Source organism: Scleropages formosus, chromosome 25, assembly GCF_900964775.1.
Source record: "Scleropages formosus chromosome 25, fSclFor1.1, whole genome shotgun sequence".
Taxonomy (NCBI): Eukaryota; Metazoa; Chordata; class Actinopteri; order Osteoglossiformes; family Osteoglossidae; genus Scleropages; species Scleropages formosus.
The window spans coordinates 3587372-3605996 of record NC_041830.1 but is presented as its reverse complement, the minus strand read 5'-3'; the positions used below and the strand labels follow the sequence as shown (position 1 = coordinate 3605996).

The window sequence follows — 18625 nt, the reverse complement described above, 5'->3', positions numbered from 1 at the left end:
CTATTAATGTGAGATGTACATTATAATCCACATAACCACATTTCCATCCATCCATCCGTCCATTTTCTTATCGGCTTGTCCTACGACGGTCGCAGTGGCAATAGGGAGAGCAAAGCAGCCCAGATGCCCCTGTCCTCTGCAACTTCCTCCAGCTCAACCTGGGGGGTCCCCAGCTACTCCCAGGTCAACTGGGTGATATAATCTCTCCAGCGGGTCCTGTGGGCTGACCTTGGGGGCTCGTCCCAGTTGGCCGTAGCTGGAATACTTCCAAAGGGAGACGCCCAGGGGGCATTCTTACCAGATGCCCGAACCACCTCAACTGGCTTCTCTCAATGTGGAGGAGTAGCAGCTCTACTCTGAGTTCCTCTTGGATGTCTGAACTCCTCACCATCATGGAGAGTGAGTCCCACCATCCTGTGGAGAAAACTTATTTCAGCTGCTTGTAACCATGATCTTATTCTTTTGGTCATTACCCAGAGTTCATGATCATTGGAGAGGGTAGGGACGTAGACCAACCGGTAAATAGAGGGCTTTGCCTTATAGCTCAGCTTCCCCTTCACCACTACAGTCCGGTACAGCGACCACATTACTGCTGCTGCTGCTGCTGCTGCTCCCAGTCTGCAGCCGATCTCACGCTCCCTTCTCCCCTCACTCGTGAACAAGACCTCAAGATAATTAAACTCCTCCACCTGGGGCAGATTTTCTCCCCTTACCTGAAGGGGGCGTGCCATCATTTTCCGTGAGAGAACCATGGACTCAGACTTTGGTGTGCTGATCCTCATTCCAGCTGCTTCACACTCAGCTGCAAACCGTTCCAATGCCGGAGGCATCCTTGTGATGGTGCCAAAAGGAGAACAACATCCGCAAAGAGCAGAGACATCACCTTCCAGCCCCCACACAGAATGCCCTCCAGACCTCGGCTGCGCCTTGATATCCTGTGCATGAAAACTACAAACAGGAGTGGGGACAAGGCACAACCTTGCCAGAGTCCAACACCCACATCGAATGAGCTTGACTTAATGCCGAGTATGCGGGCACAGCTCTCACTCCGTGTGTGCAGAGACTGAATGGCCTGCAGCAGTGGCCCCGGTACCCCATACTCCCTAAGCACCTCCCACAGAATTTCCCGGGAACATGGTCATAGGCCTTCTCCAAGTCCACAAAACACATGTAGACTGGATTAGCGAACTCCCATATCCCTTCAGTTATCTGTGAGAGGGTAAAAAGCTGGTCCACTGTTCCATGGCCAGGGCGGAATCCGCATTGTTCCTCTTCAATCTGAGGTTCAACTATCTGCCGGAGCCTCCTCTCCAGCACCCGGCATAGACTTTCCCAGGGAGGCTGAGAAGTGTGATACCCCGATAGTTGGCACACACTTGAAGATATGGGCCACCACCCCCGTTTGCCAATCCAAAGGCACTGTCCCCGAGGTCCATGCAATTGCAGAAGCATGTCAGGCATGACAGCCCCATGACATCCAGGGCCTTAAGCAGTTCGAGGCGAATCTCATCCACCCCTGGTGTTTTGCCACTCTGGAGCTTTCTAACTACCTCAGTGACGTCCACCAGGGAAATGGACTCTGATACCCCAAAAGCCTCTGGCCCTCAATCCTGTAAGGGAGGCAGGCATATCTCTCAGGTTTAAGAGTTTCTCAAAGTGCTCCTTCCACCTCCCGACAATATCCTCATTTGAGGTCAGAGTTTCTCCGCCTTTGCTGAGCACAACTTGGGCAAAGCTCCTCCGACCCTTCCTGAGTTGTTTGATGGCTCTCCAGAATCTCTTTGAGGCCGACCGAAAGTCATTTTCCATGGCCTCCTGAAAGTCCTCCCATGCTCTGGATTTTGCTTTTGCAACCGCAGCCGCATTTTTTGCCTGTTGTTACCTATCTGCTGAGTCAGGAATCCTCAGTGCCAACCAGGCCCTAAAGCCTCCTTGTTCAGCTTGATGGCTTCCCTCATCACTGATGTCCACCAGCAGGTTCTTGGGTTGCCGCTGTGACGGGCCCTAACAAGCTTTCGGCTGCAGCTGCGCCTGGCTGCTTCCACAATGGAGGTTTTGAATAGGGTCCATTCGGACTCCATGTCTCCTACCTTCTCCAGGATATGGGAGAAGTTCTCATGGAGGTGGGAGTTAAAATCATTCCAGACAGGGTCCTTCGACAGTCGTTCCCAGCACACCTCACTATACGCTTGGGTCTACCGGGTCTGTGCATCAGTTTTCCCCGCAATCTGATCCAGCTCACCACCAGAGGGTGATTGGTTGACAGCTCAGCACCTCTCTTCACCCGAGTGCCCAGAACATGTGGCCTCAAGTCAGATGAAATGACTACAAAGTCAGTCATTGACCTTTGGCCCAAGGAGCTCTGGTACCAAGTACACTTATGAGCATCCTTGTGTTCGAACATGGTGTTTGTTATGGACAAACCATGGCTAGCACAGAAGTCAAATAACATTTCATCATTCAGGTTTAGATCGGGCAAGCCGTTCTTCCCAATCACCCCACTCCATAACCACATTTTCTGCAAAGGGAAGAAAAAAAGTGTATTTCAAAATATGTTGTTCTCTTATCTGAATGTGTCTAAATGCACATCATGTCAAATTGATTGGACGTTTAAAGGTACTTGGCTATAAAATTTTACATTTATGTTTTCATATATTCATTTAGTCCCATCCTGGGTGTGTCCCCTCCCCCTCCAGCCTTGCGCCCTGTGTTGCCGGGTTAGGCTCCGGTTCACCGCAACCCTGCTCGGGACAAGCAATTTCGGACTTTGTGTGTGTGTGTGTTCATTTAGCAGACACTTTTCTCCAAAGCAATATACATCTCTGAGAATGATACAAGGAGTACATTACATCAACAGAAGGAGAGATCTGGATGCAGACACGTGACTCTTGAGCACAGTCCGTTTGTGATATACCACCATATAAACCAGTAATTATTGAACAGACAACGTAGTTCATGTATATCAAGCACATAAGAGATCATTGCAGAAGCAAGTCCAGAACAGATGTATTTGGAAACCCTTCTTGAATGCTGAAGGGGATTCGGCAGTTTTGAGTGAGAGAGGTCATTCCATCACATCAAAGTTAGAACCGTGAACTTTCGGACTTTTGATTTTGGACCTCGTGTCTGTGGGACCTTTAAATGGAGAGAGGTAGAGGGCCATAGCAGTCTGGCTGGGGTGCAGCAGGATATCAAGTCTTGTAGATATTGGGGAGCAGATCCGTTGATGGTACCCTCAAAGTTCAGCTCTGCAGAAAACTGGCTGTGTGACCTATCCTTGTTTGCTTGATATGAGGGCAAAAAACTGTATTATTGGATATTGCTCACAGTAAAATTCCACAAATACAATAATTCCATCCCATAAATAATATGTAAGTAGATCCAGTACTCGATGCAGTAACATGTACTCAGTAGCTGAGGTCAGCACATATTATTTCTCTAGTTTAAATGAGGGCAGTGTAGATATTTAGAAGAATTTGTTATTTAGCTGGATGTTCTCTTTATAGCCATCATTGACAGCAGTTGAGCCACAGCACAGCATTTACTGTGCAAACCTTTAGTTTTCCAAGTCTTAGAGTTGGTTTCTTACCCACCATACCACCTGAGAGCTGCTCTTTGGTTTTGTATCTATAAACTCCTCAAGGATTGTCTTCTAAACACACACTTCATCCTGATGCTGCAAAAGACACGTTTCCACAGTGTCTCTGCATACAATACCGAAGCACTTGGGAAATCCTTGTAACGCCTCTTGAGAAAGAAGCCAAGGGCTCGGAGCATTCATTGTACATTCATTGCTGGCCCAGTCTACTGGCAGTCATTGCGCATCGAGGGTGCAGTGGTTAAGAAACCGGGCCTGTGAGCACAGCTGCTGCGGAGCCCTGTTGTTGTACCCTTGAGCGAAGACCTTCCTCTGAAATGTCTTTCCTAAATACAGTAAATACAGCTGTGTACATGGCCAGAACTGGAGGGGATCACACTTTGGCTCAAAGTACGTGCTTAATAATATAATCTATACTCTTTTTCTTTCAGTAAACCTGGCTACAATTCCATATGACATGCATTTCCTGTAGTTTATTGGATATCCTCATTTTTGAGATAATCGTGGCCCATTACCCAATTCTTATGTCCCCTTCAGAACATAGTGTCGGCCAGCATGGGAGAGGTGAACACTGGCCCACAGCTCCTTCCAAAAGCCCCTGCTGTTTTCACTGTTTAACTTGTAAGCACGCATCACAGACTTTGGGGGGTGGGGGTGGCTTCACCACTGCCTAAATCAGCCTTCAGTCCTGTAAGAGCCTGGCATTCTCACCCAGCCAAAGAAGTACCGTAGTAAACGAGAACACTGGAAAGGACAGCACCCTGAGTCATTTACTTCTCCTTGACACATGATGAGGTTCAGGGTGTTCTGTAGCAACTGGATTTCAGTCCAAACTTGTCTTGCTCTGTTCACTGAAATACTTTATACGTCCCTTTCCAACTCAGCTGTGCTGTCTCAGTTCTGACAGTTATGGCTAACGAAGATCTAAAAATCCTCCTGTAGGTTTCTTGTTTCAGTCATCTACAAGACTTGAGCATCCACTACACCCCAAAAAGACCACTACGCTGTTCCACATCTGCCCTCTTGGTGGTCCCATGCACGAAAGGTAAAGCACGAAAGTTCTCAGTTCTGGATCCGTTGGGGTGGAACGACCTCCCCCTCTGTCTCGGAACTGCTGAATCTCTGTCCACATTTAAAAAGGATCTCACCTCTTCTGGACTCACTTCACCCACGATCTTTTAAGTTTATGTAAGATGTAAATGTTCATGGGCTATAACTTTAAGGTTATCCCCGGATAAACCTTTACGCAGCTACTCCTGCAATGTATCGTAAATGTTTATATGTATCTCAAAAAAAAGTTTTATGCAGCTACTCGTGTGATTAACATTGGTTCATATAGTGGTAAGAAACAAACTGTGAGAAAGTGTCTCTTTCTATTAATGTACTGAGCACATTGTATTTTTTGTGAGATGTACATCACTTTGGAGAAGAATCGTCTGCTAAATGAATAAATTTAAATGTAAATGTTCATTTGTCTTATGGAAGTGTCAGGCATGCTCCTAGGTGGCCTTTAGGAGGGATAACTGTCTCATGAGAGCACACTTGGATTCAAAAGTGGTAACTTCTTTCTTTCCCCCCCGTAAGACCCACATAGCGGCTTAGGAGGAGAGCACAGATTCTCTGCTTATGACAGGGTTCAGATCCGACAACCCTGTTGCAACTCCAGTTTGTCGTTTGCCAAAAATCACTTTATGCTGAATTGTATGAATCATAAGGATATAAAAGCAGTTAACACTCACCAATGTTATCTTGTGAAATAGGGCTCCGTTATGTTTTATCACTAATTTCACTCATATTCATGGTAAAATAATGCTAATCTATAATAATTTACATATAGTACAGTAACTATAAAATAAAACCTAGTACAAGTAATTATGAATTGAATGCTTAAATTCTGTACGCTTCGTATATGAATAATGAACACACTTTTTGGTTGCTAGCCAATAAAAAGTAACATGAAGGGACTCATAAACAAAAAGTTTTGTAAACAAAATGTATTTGCTGCACCACAAATGAACACTGACTGAGAGCCAAAGAGTAACAGGTATGGCACTGCAGCAGTTCTTTTATTTAGAACTTTGCTGTATCTCTGTTTTGTCCATATTCAGTTCAGTTCACTTCAATGTATTTTTATAGTAAATGTGTAGTATATAGTAACTCAGAATGCTGAATAAAGATCAAGCGACATAACAGTAGTTAATATTATGATTGTAATTACTGAAACAATAATATTAATAATGATTAGAACAAGAATGGGAATAATTTAAATATGTTATTTATACATTAAATTACTATAAGAACTATATTAGTTGTAGTCATATAGCCAATTGGTCACAGAGGAAAGGACAGTACAATCCCAACCAAAAGACAGGGGAGAAAGATATACATCTGGGAGTTCAAGTGCCAGTGGCCCCCCACACGTCCTGGGCATTCTAGGCATAATACATCGAGGCTACATATGTTTTGTTACCCTCAGGTGTGATTGCCATACTCCTTCCATGCTCAGTTTCAATTGATATGATCACTTTTGACATTCAACCTGGGGAACATTACACCCTACTTCTGCTGGCCAAGATTTCCTCTTTACAGGCTGCCCCTCCTGCCTTCTTCAAGGCACATAATGGGCACATAATGGGCACACAATGGGCACACACCCCTTCTCCTCTTGACCGCGACTAATATTGTGCAAGTCAAGTAGGCCTCAAGCCCGAGTGCCTTGATGATACGGGCCCTCATCACCACAAGGGAACGACATTATAGGTGTGCGTCATGTATATTGGAGTTACTGGAGGTCATTAGACTTTTTTAATCTCATAAAGCAAATAAGTACCAACAAATTGGGTAAACTTTAAATTCAGGTGTCTATTAAATATTTAGAAGGGTGTAAAAATTAATATCACCGTCTGTATTGAATAAAGCCGGTTATTATCTTAAACAAACATTATAGAGATTGGTTTGGGCTCAACACTTTATGTTATGATGAAAGAATTATGCAGTAATGGTAAAAGCAAAGAAATGCAGTAATGCCCTTAAAGGCTATCTGTCTATCTTTCCGTTTGTCTGTCTGTGTTACTGCTTTTATGCCATGATGGCAAATGGCACACATTGATTTCCACGTTTGCATGATACCATTACTTATCAGTATCTCTTTCTCTTGCATGGCGAGGCTTTGAGTGTCCCTAACTCTAAACTAATGCCCCTGTGTTTCCATCAGCAACGTCTATTTCATCTGAAAGGAAAAGTAAACATGAGGTGTCTCTCTAGGCCCTCGTCTTCACTGACAGGGCCACTCCTTTTTGACGTAGAGTACAAGCACCATGCTGCGTTGCACCATATTTCAAGCTACAAGTGCAACAGTCACTACAGTCATTCACTGTTAATCCACAGGGATGATCAGCCTTATTATTTTGGGTTCATGTGTCATTTGCTTTGCAGAAGAGGAGTGTCACGGCATTGCAAGTCAATATAATAAAGGCCAGTAAGAGCAGCATATGGACAGGGATAATAGAGTGGTACATTATTAAACATGTTTTCTCATTCTAAGCTCTCACCATGTGTAATTGCCAGTAAATGCAGCTAAGGGGTACGAAGGGCAGTCCTCTCTACCGAACACTCATTTCCACCCTAATCCAGTTTAATTGGAAAAAGCTCTCTTATTCCCCTTCCAATTAAAATTGTTGTTAATATTCATGCAAGGTTACCAGTATCGAAATTCAGACATGTTTTTCGTCTGATTTTAAAAAGTGTGAGAGGAAAAGAGATTCCGAAGCAAGTTCACAGCACAAGCAGTTTAGGCGCAGACCAGCAGCCATTGAGGGGCCCTTTATCAAAGGGGTGTTTTTAGATAGGCGAAAAGTAGGATGACTCTTAGATTTCAGGATTTTAGGGTTATAGACAGTTCCCAGGTTACGAACGTCTGACTTATGTACAACCTGTAGTTATAAACCACCCCCTTACTGATCGGAAATTAATTTTTTTTTGTCACCCTTAAGTTTTAATCAAATGAAAGCTTCATAATTAAGCCTTTTATATTAAAAATTCAAGTTACGTACAATGTTTCGCGATAACAGACAGGCATTACTTTGTGACCTGCATCAAAACATTGCGAGCTGATAGCGGTTCGTTGGCTCGTTGGCTCGTGAGCCCGAGGTAGGACAAAGGCTTCCTTCTTTTCAGTTGATCCACATTGGTGTTAACAGTGTTTCATGTGTTACTGTATTTGGCTTTAATTTTTCATTTTTATCCTCCTCACCATGGCACCAAAGCGTAAATGTGATGCAAGTGACGGTGATGCATCAAAGAAAAGAAAAACGATCACGATTGAACCTAAAGTGCCGCAATAATAAAAAGCAAAAGTTTCTTTAATATACGCACACTCACTCTCTCCCTCTTCCTCCTCCTCTAAATATTGTACTAACATTTCTTATCTCTTTCTGTGTTTCTCTCTATTATAAATATTCTAGTTACATTTATCATTATTATTATTATTATTATTATTATTAGTAGTAGTAGTAGTGTATTGTTGTATCTGAGGGGAGGCATGGTGGCACGTTCAGCCACTGCCCACTGTGTGACGGGTCTGGGGTTCGAGTCCTGCTTGGGGTGCCTTGCGACAGACTGGCATCCCGTCCTGGGTGTGTCCCCTCCCCCTTCAGCCTTGCCCCCAGTGTTGCCGGGTTAGATTCCGGCTCACCGCGACCCCACTCGGGGCAAGCGGTTGTTGACGATGGATCGATAGTGTATCTGGAAGGGTTTCTTTAATGTTTTTTTATGCATATAAAGGTGGTACTATTCACTTTATACTAAGACAAACATTTGACTAACTGATGTTAGACACAAACCGTACCTAACTGCTCCGATTTACGTAGAAATCCTATTTAAAGACAGACTTAGGAACAGAACTTTTTCGTAATCCAGGTACTGCCCGTAACATGCAACAGTGGAAATATACATTAAGTACAAAATACCAGCAAAATACTAGTTCATGAAGGAATGTGCCCTTTGGTGGTATTCCAGACATACTAACCCCTGAGGCACAACTTTACAGTGACAGGATGTGTACTCGCTCCCTCCGTTCTGAGAAAGGACTCTGCTGTTGAAACCTTGGGATGGGTACTTTGAAGCCACTTCTTCACTTTTCTCTACAGCATTGTACGAGCAAAATTTAAAGGTTTGCCAAGTAAGTACATGTTGACTATAATTGTACATAATAATACGCATCTGATGTATGGAGAGGTTATTATAAGGACTTTTAGGAGAGATGCTTCGTGTTCTTTTACTGCCAAGCAGCCAGAACACGATTAAGCTGAAACGAGGTGCTCTTCCACCCCTAATGGGGGCATTCTCTTTCCTTAAAGGGAGAGCGGGTGATGTCCTTGGCTCTCCCGTTTCAAAGCACGGCTACCTCTGTGCAGTGGATTGTGGGAAGGGAAGAGAATCATTTTGGTCCTTCCAATCCCATAATGAGGTCTATCCTCAAGAGTACTGCTCATTTCCATACTGCACGGTTCAGGTAGAGGAGGTGTCAGGATGTGGAAACATGGAAACGGACACTGACTACTGAGTAATGAGAGAGAGGGACACATGCAATGTTTGAGGGTGGAAAGAGAGGAGGAGAAAAGCAGTCACTGTCATGATTTTTTTTCTTTTCTGGAAGTGTACTTATTTAATGTCCCGTTGTCTTCCTCACTGTCAATCAAATCACTTTTGGCAGTTGCCTCCGAGGTGACCCCTGGTAGTCCATTAGTCACATGCTCGCGGACGTGCTTTCCATCGCCTATGACTTCACTGCGCCTCCCCCTCAGCTAACCATTCACGGCAAGTTGCACACAAGAAATGAGGTGCAGAATGAGGTGAAATGGGGTGCTCTTCCACCCCTAATGCAAAGGTCATCACCCCTTGAGATCATGACTAACCAATCGGACACACAAGAGATGTCCTCCATGTGGCAGTGGGAGATTCTGATTGGCTAGTCATGATCACAAGCTGAGAGGTTGACAGCTTTGTTTACACGCAACTTTAACAAGTATTGTTTCCTGATGAAAAATGTTCACGTTTGAAGAATATCAATGATGTATCTGAAACAAAACTGGACTTTGTCTTACAAGTAAACTCGCAGATGCTGGAAGGAGACTCAGTTGCCAGGTGGAGTTTTAAGTGGACAGGGTGTAATTTTTGAATACTTGCTCAGGTTTAGAGAGCAGAGATTTCTGGATCATAAAATTTTTGAAGACATCTGGGTTGTCAGACAGGGAGGGCTTTGTCTGCATCCACCCACAATCCATCTCATTAATGCTGAAAACACGAGGGGTAAATTCTTGCTCACACTGGGATCACTTGCGAGAAATTCCTTAACGAATAAGTTTTTGTAAAATAGATATAGATTTTTGCGATTTCATAAGTGCTTGCCTCGATTATTAGTTCTTCATTTTTGATTACCCCACTGAATGGATTTAAATAATTCCGAACTATGGCTTGTTTTATTAATCACCAACAATTGATTGTCTGCTGCCCTGTATCACTCTTGAAGCTGTAATTAGTCTCCTGAGAAATAAAGGTCTTTCTTTTTGGGTAAAATCCCAAACCGCAAAGAGAACCCTTCCAGTACAGTAGCGGCAATTAATTTTTGTTGACTTTTTTTTTTGTGCAACTCATGTTCGATGGCCCTAGTGCAAAACTTTAGCTGTTCCCAAACTCTCACCAGGCCCGTGATGGAAGGATGTGCAATGGAGAGTTTCTTGGCATAAAATTGGGCCATTATTAGGGAATGACAGCCAAAGTATTTGGGTGGAAAGCAATCTTTTTACATTCCTATCTTGCATCAGCTAAGCATGTGTATGGGCGCCTTGCATACGAATCTCTTTGGGCATGATTCCTGACAGTAATAACCCCCAAATGAAGGCCTGCCATTTTTAAAATGCCTTAAAAAAAAAAGCAGCCTATGCACAGGACAATGGATTGCCATTTCCAGACTCGATGGATCTCAGCTCTCCCCTTTTGCAGCAGACAGCTGAAGCTCAAACCCAGGCGAGGTTAGGCAGCTGCCCTTTCACTTACTGTTTTTGTCACCCTTGTTTGGATAAAATCACAAAGGCCAGCTAAATTTTATGAATGAGGTGAACATCCAAAGTGGCAGTTTCTCTTAGCTTTTATTTGGGCTGGGACATAAGGGGGAAGAACAAAAGGAGGACCCAGAAGACCGGGCACCTCACAACTGGATTCCGATGAAGTTTTTCAGGCGTAATAAGGGTTCTCTGTGAGAAAATGATGCGGCTCAATGCTCTTCTATGTTGTAGGTCCACCCCCACCATAGATTGAAGACCTGTCTTTCCAGTGGGCACACATGCAAGTTTCCAGCAGGCATTCTTTGGCATGATGAATTTGTCAGACTCCAAGTATCTGCAGGGGGCTGCAGTCAAAAAGAGCTGCAAGTGAGACGTTAGCTGTGGTTTGGGTTCCTGCTAACCATTCTTGATGTTCCCTGTCTTTTCAGTATCCATGTGGGAAGAGAGGTATGTGTTATGGTACAAGTCTTGTCCTGGCATCAATTGAAATGTCTGGGATTCCCCAGGCATTGCAGGATTTTTAGACCCAGCTGTCTGCCCTAAGCCTCAACAGTTCTGCCTAGATTTGTTCAGAGGTGAGGAACTTTTTATCCCAAGAGACCAGCTTGCTGAACAAAGTGGTACCCAGACTCAAATGTGTCAAGTGTAGAACTCGTTCTACTGAATGCCTCAGCATGTGTAATCCTGGGGCCCCAGCCTTTTCAGCCCGTGAGGCCGGTGGGCCAGCAGGGGTACGAGGGGTGCAACCCATGGAGAATAGAGATGCGGACAGATGAACGGAGGCCTGAGAAATGCCACAGCTGAACCAGTTCATCATTGACACTCGCACACAATGATGAGCTATATGTTCTCGTGAGAAATAAGTCATGTTGTTAAAGTTACATGATCATATTAGAAAAAACTGTAATGTGCTCTCACCGGCCGCTTCGCATATACTGTACCTGACTGTTTCAGACTGGTGGTGGTAGTGTGATTGTGTGGGGTATTTTCTTCTTGACACACTATCTTTTATAGTGAAAACTCAGCACATTTGAATGCCACCAAGTACCGAAGCATGGCTGCTGACCAGATGCATCTCTTTATAGCCAGTCTAGCCTCTCTCATCCAGCAGGATAATTCGCCACTTAATAAATCACACATCTTCTGAAGATGGTTCAGGGCTGTCCAGTGCCAACCTCTCCAGCCAATGCAGCTTTCCTGAGATGGGGTGAATCTCAATGTTTGCTCAATAAATGTGTTGCCAAGAAATATCCAGAAGCTCTGTGAAACTGTCAAGCCACCATGAATTAAGAACCCTGTGGGATGTGCCCACCACGTTGTTGATAAATTCATCTTCTTCTGGAGGCAAGAGGGGCCCTAGGTACCAGGGAGATGTACCTAATGAAGTGACCGATGAGTGTACACCACACTGCAGAAGAGCAGTCTAAGTACTCATCCAACTTCTCTCTGCATGCACGGTACAGACTTGGGGTGCATCCATATGTTGTACCACATTTCAGCAAAACCCACAAAGGCAATAAACAATGCTTTTTAATTACTTGGTGTGAATGCAGCTCTGACAAAGCTGTTAAAGATTTCCCCTTTGTGCCTCAGACTGTGGCGGGAGGGGTGTGATTGCGAACGGAATCAAAAATCGTCCTTATGCAAGACTCCTCCTACCCCCACCACCCAGACAGCTGTTCCGATTCTCTGAGTATGGGGTGGTTCTCTTTGGTTGCTGGAAAAAATGCGACAGTGGATCACCTCTGCTAAGGGCCCCCAGCTATTTGGGTGCCGTATTGGCCCTTTTATTATTACACCTGTATCTCAGGAGCCAGATAATAACATAGCTCACATTTCTAGCGTCACAGGGGGTCAGACTATCTGAGATGCTAGAAGATTTGCTTTTCTCACTTACACGCGTTTCCAGACCCGGAAACTGAGTTACACTGTCAGCCACATCTCCCACAGCTTCCATTTTTCCATCCGCAGAGTGTATTGCCTCAAGCTCTTGTTAACCACAACTGGAGTTTGTTTCTTGGAGCTGGTGGACTGTGGGTTCCGGTCCATGTCCTAGATGATGCCAATGGCTGAACCGTGATCACCATAAAAGTCAGTGTAACAGGCTGCTGACTCGATAAGCTGCTGTTAGGGCACCACCGCAGCCAGGTCACGTCACTGGTTGCTGAGCTTTGACCGCAGAGGGCCACACAAAAAAATGCCACTTGGGTGCAAAGTAACACACACACACTCCTTTGCTTCTTTTATTCATCACTGTGTTTAATATTTTATTGCACATATATAATGCAGTGTGTGAGTATGAGCGTGTTGTGCTTTGTGTCTCTCTGCATGTCAGCTTTGCCCCCCCCAATCATTAAAAGCTGAGCCTTGAGCACCGCAATATGCAGAAGTGACACAAGATGGTTGTGTCTTCATTGCTGGTGACTCTTCTTTCCATGTGATCTCGTTTGAAAGGCCTTCTGGGTGCCGAGTCAGCAAAATTGAGCACTGCTATCACAACACCGGACAGTCATATCAGGAGCTGATGCCTAATATCTGCAGAGAAGAGAGACTCGTGGCAGCTATGGCCCACGAGACACTTCCTCGCACAGCAGGAAGGAGGGAAAAGAGCTGTGATAACAGAGGTGGCTGCAGGCACATTCATCCGTTGACCTGCTTGGCAGATAGTTTTAAACATCTTATAACTTTACCCATTTGCAGAGATGGATATTTGCTTTATGCTGGTTCCTTCTCAGACTTATACAAGCAGCCTCCCGATCGGGGGTCCGGTTCCTCGAACCATGAGCCCTGCACGCTGCCATGTGCACGGGTTTGCTGGGCGAGTAGCGTTCCGTTGCTCGAACCCCACAGCGTGACCCTGGAGAATGATGCAGGTCCAATGACCCCACTTAGTTAAAGTGAAACCCTTTGCCAGGGGAAAAGAGTTTTAGATCTGCCAGTTTCCCTTTGCTGCCATGTGCACTTTCCAAGCATGAGCTTGAATTTCATTTACACACACTTAATAAAGGACTGACCGAACTGCTTACCTGCTTTATTAGGCTTAATGTAGCTGTGCACGTCTGAGTATATTAGTGCTGGACTTGCATTTTTTTAATTGTTGGGGTCCCGTCAATGCGATCCCATATTTCCATTAATCAATCAATATTTCATATAATCTAATGCCTGTGTGGTTCCTTTGGGAAACAGACCAGATGCTGTTAAGATAACAGCTCGGTATATGTGAAGATGTGTTCTGTGTGAGTGCTGCACCGTGGGACGCCTCGAATAAGATGCACGATATTCCTCACGCTTGTGTTCCCATTTGCGTTCATCACACCAACCGCTGTTTGTCTGCTTGTACATCCTGCCACCTCGCACCCTCAGCATGAGTTCTGAGATGGCACTTTGTGCTAACCAACATTAACTTGTTTCTTTCTCTCTCTGCCCCCCTCCCCAATTTGTCTCCCTGTCCCTCTCTGTCCCTCACTTGAAGATCACGAAGCGATCATCGCTGGTAAGTGCAGCCTTTACTGATTATTTACTGATTATGGGGCTTATTTACTCTATGCCTGCTGGAGCTTTCCTGTTCTCCTCTTTCCATCCTTTGTGTTATTTACATTTTCATTTTTCTGTTATCAAGAGCAACATGCTTGTTCACTGTGGCAAAAAAGCATCCCTGGGTCACAAAAACTGTCATTTGCGGAAAAGCGTAATCAGTCAGGGAAAGCAAAAGTGGTTCTGAAAATATAGGTGAGTGGTTCACTTGGGGAGGAGCTGTCCTGAAGGTTTCCTGCTCAGTGTATGGGTGGAAGATTTATGGATGGTTTCAAAGCGTTGTCATTTAATTGAGCACAATATGGCCGAACACAGCAAATCAGTTGCTGAAATACATGTGCCTGTTTTGGAAGTGGCGTGGTTGGAACAAATTTGCCATGCATCTGTGACATATTTAATACATTTTAAACAGCATAGTTAAACAGTTTGAATTCAAGTGGCTATTAAATTTTACACGTTCTAAGTATCGGAACATAGTAAAAGAAGCAGAATGTAATAAACGTTTTCCACGCAGCCGAGCCTTCAGCAAGAAGCCCAGATAAGAGGAACTGCCGTGTAGGCCACAGGAGATCAAATAGGTTTATATGTGCTCCTTGTCACCATGATCATGTACAAGCGAGAAGGCAACAGTGTAAAGTGCATGTGTGTGGTGTGTATTTGGTGACTCACTGTGTAATCAGGCTCCATTGTGGTTAAAGAGTGCCCTTGTATCCTGGAGGCTGGTGTTTAAGTCCCACACTCACACTGTAGTTCACACTAGAATTGGTGGAGTTAAATATACGTTTGGATAAATTGGGAAAATAGTGGGTCATCTTGGACAACAGCCTCAGCAAAGCAAGCAAAATGGTAATTATAATTTTGATAAAAGCCTCAGTGATCCAGCTTGTTTTACGGTGTTATTTTATACTTGGCAAGCAGAGCTCTGGGTTGGATTTCTGTGCACAAGGCATCTTTCGGGTGATGAAAGCCTCAGTCTTTCTCCTGATAAGCGATGTCGACACCCTTCCCTGCTGTTGTGCGTGCGTTCAGTGGGATGCCGAGGAGAGCGAGCCACGCCTGCCCTTCCGGTGCCCTACCGAGAACGCCAGGGCCTAATTGGAAGAGCTGTGACTGGCATGTAGAAAATGAGTATGTTCGACTTGCAAATGAGCCGTGGTTTATGTGGTTTTATAACCCTTTTGCAGTAGATTGTATTTATATTACATACATTATTTATTTATTTAGCAGACACTTTTCTCCAAAGCAACTTCCAGTGAACTCTATGTAGTGTTATCAACCCACACACCTTATTCACCAAGGTGATTTACACAGCTAGATACACTACTTACACTGGAACACACTCTCTCTGTCACTCACACAATGGGTAAACTTGAACAGCATGTCTTTGGACTGTGGGAGGAAACCAGAGCACCCGGAGGAAACCCACACAGACACAGGGAGAACATGCAAACTCCACACAGCCTGAGCGGGGATCGAACCCACATCCTCTCATACCACCCAGGTACTGTGAGACAGCAGCGCTACTCATTGTGCCACTATGCTGTAAGTTTACATGTTTACATCCCATAGTATAATCAAAGTCAAAGTCAACTTTGTCATTCTGCCTATAGGTGAGTTACGCATACAGGGGAATGAAAATTCGTTTCTCTGCGGACCTCCGCGCCACATAAAACATACAGTGCAGTTCGTATTTAAATGAGAGAGGAAAAAAAATCATTGGAGATGTCTGTGTTTCTGGTTCACCAAGAGAACTGTTTACCGTGAGCATCTGGTGTGGTGGCTGCATCAGTGACTCCATCACAGGGCAGCTGGTCCACATCATTTATTTGTGTAAATACATGAGAATGTGTGTGCATTTTGTATGGATGTGTATCTCTGTGTGTATGTGGATGCTACTGTACACCACAAGGTGGGCGGTGGGATTGACTGTACTGTACAGCACTCTGTACACTGCCTGGTGTTGGAGTAAGAAGTGCTGGGCGCTTCCTCACCACCTGCCTACCAAGTGCCACCTTCAGCTTTTCCCTTTTGGTTGTTTTTTCATTGTCTGCTTTTCTTCCGCTGTCTTTGTTTTGGTTTTGAACTCTGGTACACCTCACACGAGACCTTCCTGCCCTGAGTTTTAGGAGCATCTCCTGCACTCTTGATATCACTTGAGGAAATTTGCAGTCACGATTCCCTTTAACCCTTAGCTTCTGTTTGAGGTGGCTTTCTGTTGTCCACCGATCGACCACAACATTAGAACCACCTGCCTAATATTGTGTAGGTCCCCCTCGTGCCGCCAAAACAGCTCTGAGCCGTCAAGGCATGGACTCCATAAGACCTCTGAAGGTGTCCTGTGGTATCCGGCACCAAGATGTTAGCAGTAGATCCTTTAAGTCCTGTAAGTTGCGAGGTGGAGCCTTCGTGGATCGGACTTATTTTTCCAGCACATCCCACAGATGCTCAATTTGACAGAGATCTGGAAAATTAGGAGGCCATATCAACATCTTGAACTCTTTGTCATGCTGTAGTGTGCACCTACTCGAACAATGAACCTCAGTACAGCAAGTGGTAGGTAACAAACTAGGTTTGCTTGAGACTTTCATGTCTGCAGCTATGTCTCCTTCTCTTAATTTAATGCAGAAATTGTACTTTTGCTGAGATGTACGTCACTTTGGACAAAAGCATCTGCTAAATGGATAAATGTAAATGTAAATGTATTGTGGCAAGGTCCATTATCCTGCTGAACGAGGCCACTCCCATCAGGGAATACTGTTACCATGAAGTAGTGTACGTGGTCTCCAACAATATTTAGGTAGGTGGTACGTGTCAAAGTAACATCCACATGAATGCCAGGACCCAAGGTTTCCCAGCAGAACACTGGCCAGCGCATCATACTGCCTCCGCTGGCTTACCTTCTTCCCATAGTGCATCCTGCTGCCATCTCTCCCCCAAGTAAACAACGCACCCAGCCATCCACATGATGTAAAAGAAAACGTGATTCATCAAACCAGGGTGCCTTCTTCCATTGCTCCATGGTCCAGTTCTGATGCTCACGTCCCCATTGTAGGCACTTTCGGCAGTGAATATAGGGGTCAGCATGGGCATTCTGACCGATCTGCGGCTATGCAGCAAGATGCGATGCACTGTGTTCTGACACCTTTCTATCATGGCCAGCATTAAGGTTTTCAGCAATTTGTGCTGCAGCAGCTCTTGGGCAGCTCATTACAACTGATAGTAAATCAAATTGTGAAACATAGAAGGTCACCTTATGTAAAAGTTGTGACACCTTTTATCCAACTTCATTCCTTGCCTTCATGACAAGTTCAACACTTCCTTTTGGAATTCCTGATGGGCAGACCTTGTTGAGAGAGTTGGCCAGCAGCCCTGCTCCAACGGCTTTCCTTTTCGTTGCGTCTCATCTGAAAACCTATTTTTGAAGGTTGTTACATGCTCACTGGAAATAAAAACTCCTTTTGGGGGTTCAGCGTTAACTCCCTTGTACATGTCACTGAAGTGTCTGCCTGTTTCCGTGTGTTTGCTGGGTGAAGGCAGTACTTGCGAGTGGGTTCAGTGCGTTGCCTTGACGGAGGAACGCGATTGCCCGGAGGGATGTAAACCGCTGCCGTCTTCATGTTAATCCTCCAAACTCTTTGTCTCCTCCATGTACCTCCATCGGGGGGGGCTTCGTGCAGGCATCCATCGGAGGAATTCGAAGCTGAACGCTGCGCTCCATTGTCGGAGCCAGTGCTGTCTGTCTCAGTGAGTGACACCATCTTTGTTTTTCAAGGCAAGAGGAGCTGTGGGGAAATAGCAGCGAAGAACGACGTGGAGCAGCTCGCCTGAAAAGAGTGCATTGTTGATTGAGATAACTCATTTCAGAAGCAGGGCGAGAACAAGGAGAGCGGTTTATGTCTGTGTGCGTTTCAGGCTAGACCGCGGTCTCTGGGGCGGTTCAGATGTTTCCACTAACACCTTTTTCAAATCCACTTACGGCTTTTTACACACGTGCCTCTCTCAGTGAGCGGCGTAGGTTCCTCATGGGTGTTGCAGCAAGACCCCCTATGGGGATGAGAACAAGGAGCCTTCAGATTGCAAGACTTCGTCCTAAACCGCGCGTAACATTCTGCGCTTCGTACAACACGGAAACGGCCCTAAATCTGAAGTTCACTGACCCGTCAAAAGAGGACTCCTGTTCGACACTGGGTGGATATTGAGGAAACATGCTGCGGGGAAAATCCAAGAACAACTGTGGACCATGTCCATCTGTGGTTAGCTGAAGCTTTGTTGTCAGCTCCACTTTTCACTTTGCTGAGCCCAAAACATTTACATTTATTCATTTATCAGACACTTTTCTACAAAGCGACTTCCAATAAACTCGATGTAGTGTTCTCAGCCCACACACCTTATTCACCGTGGTGACTTACACTGCTATATACACTACTTA

At 45.0% G+C, this 18625-nt stretch overlaps 1 protein-coding gene across 3 annotated transcripts in view; it reads left to right on the top strand.

The window, feature by feature from the left end:
• agrn (agrin) overlaps positions 1-18625 on the top strand; it is a 230540-nt gene that overhangs the window by 63724 nt on the left and 148191 nt on the right. For all 3 annotated transcript variants that reach the window (XM_029249477.1, XM_018742004.2, XM_018742003.2), the window contains exon 3: positions 14135-14155. In XM_029249477.1, coding sequence (XP_029105310.1) covers positions 14135-14155 — 21 coding nt within the window. The remainder of the gene's footprint in view (positions 1-14134; positions 14156-18625) is intronic.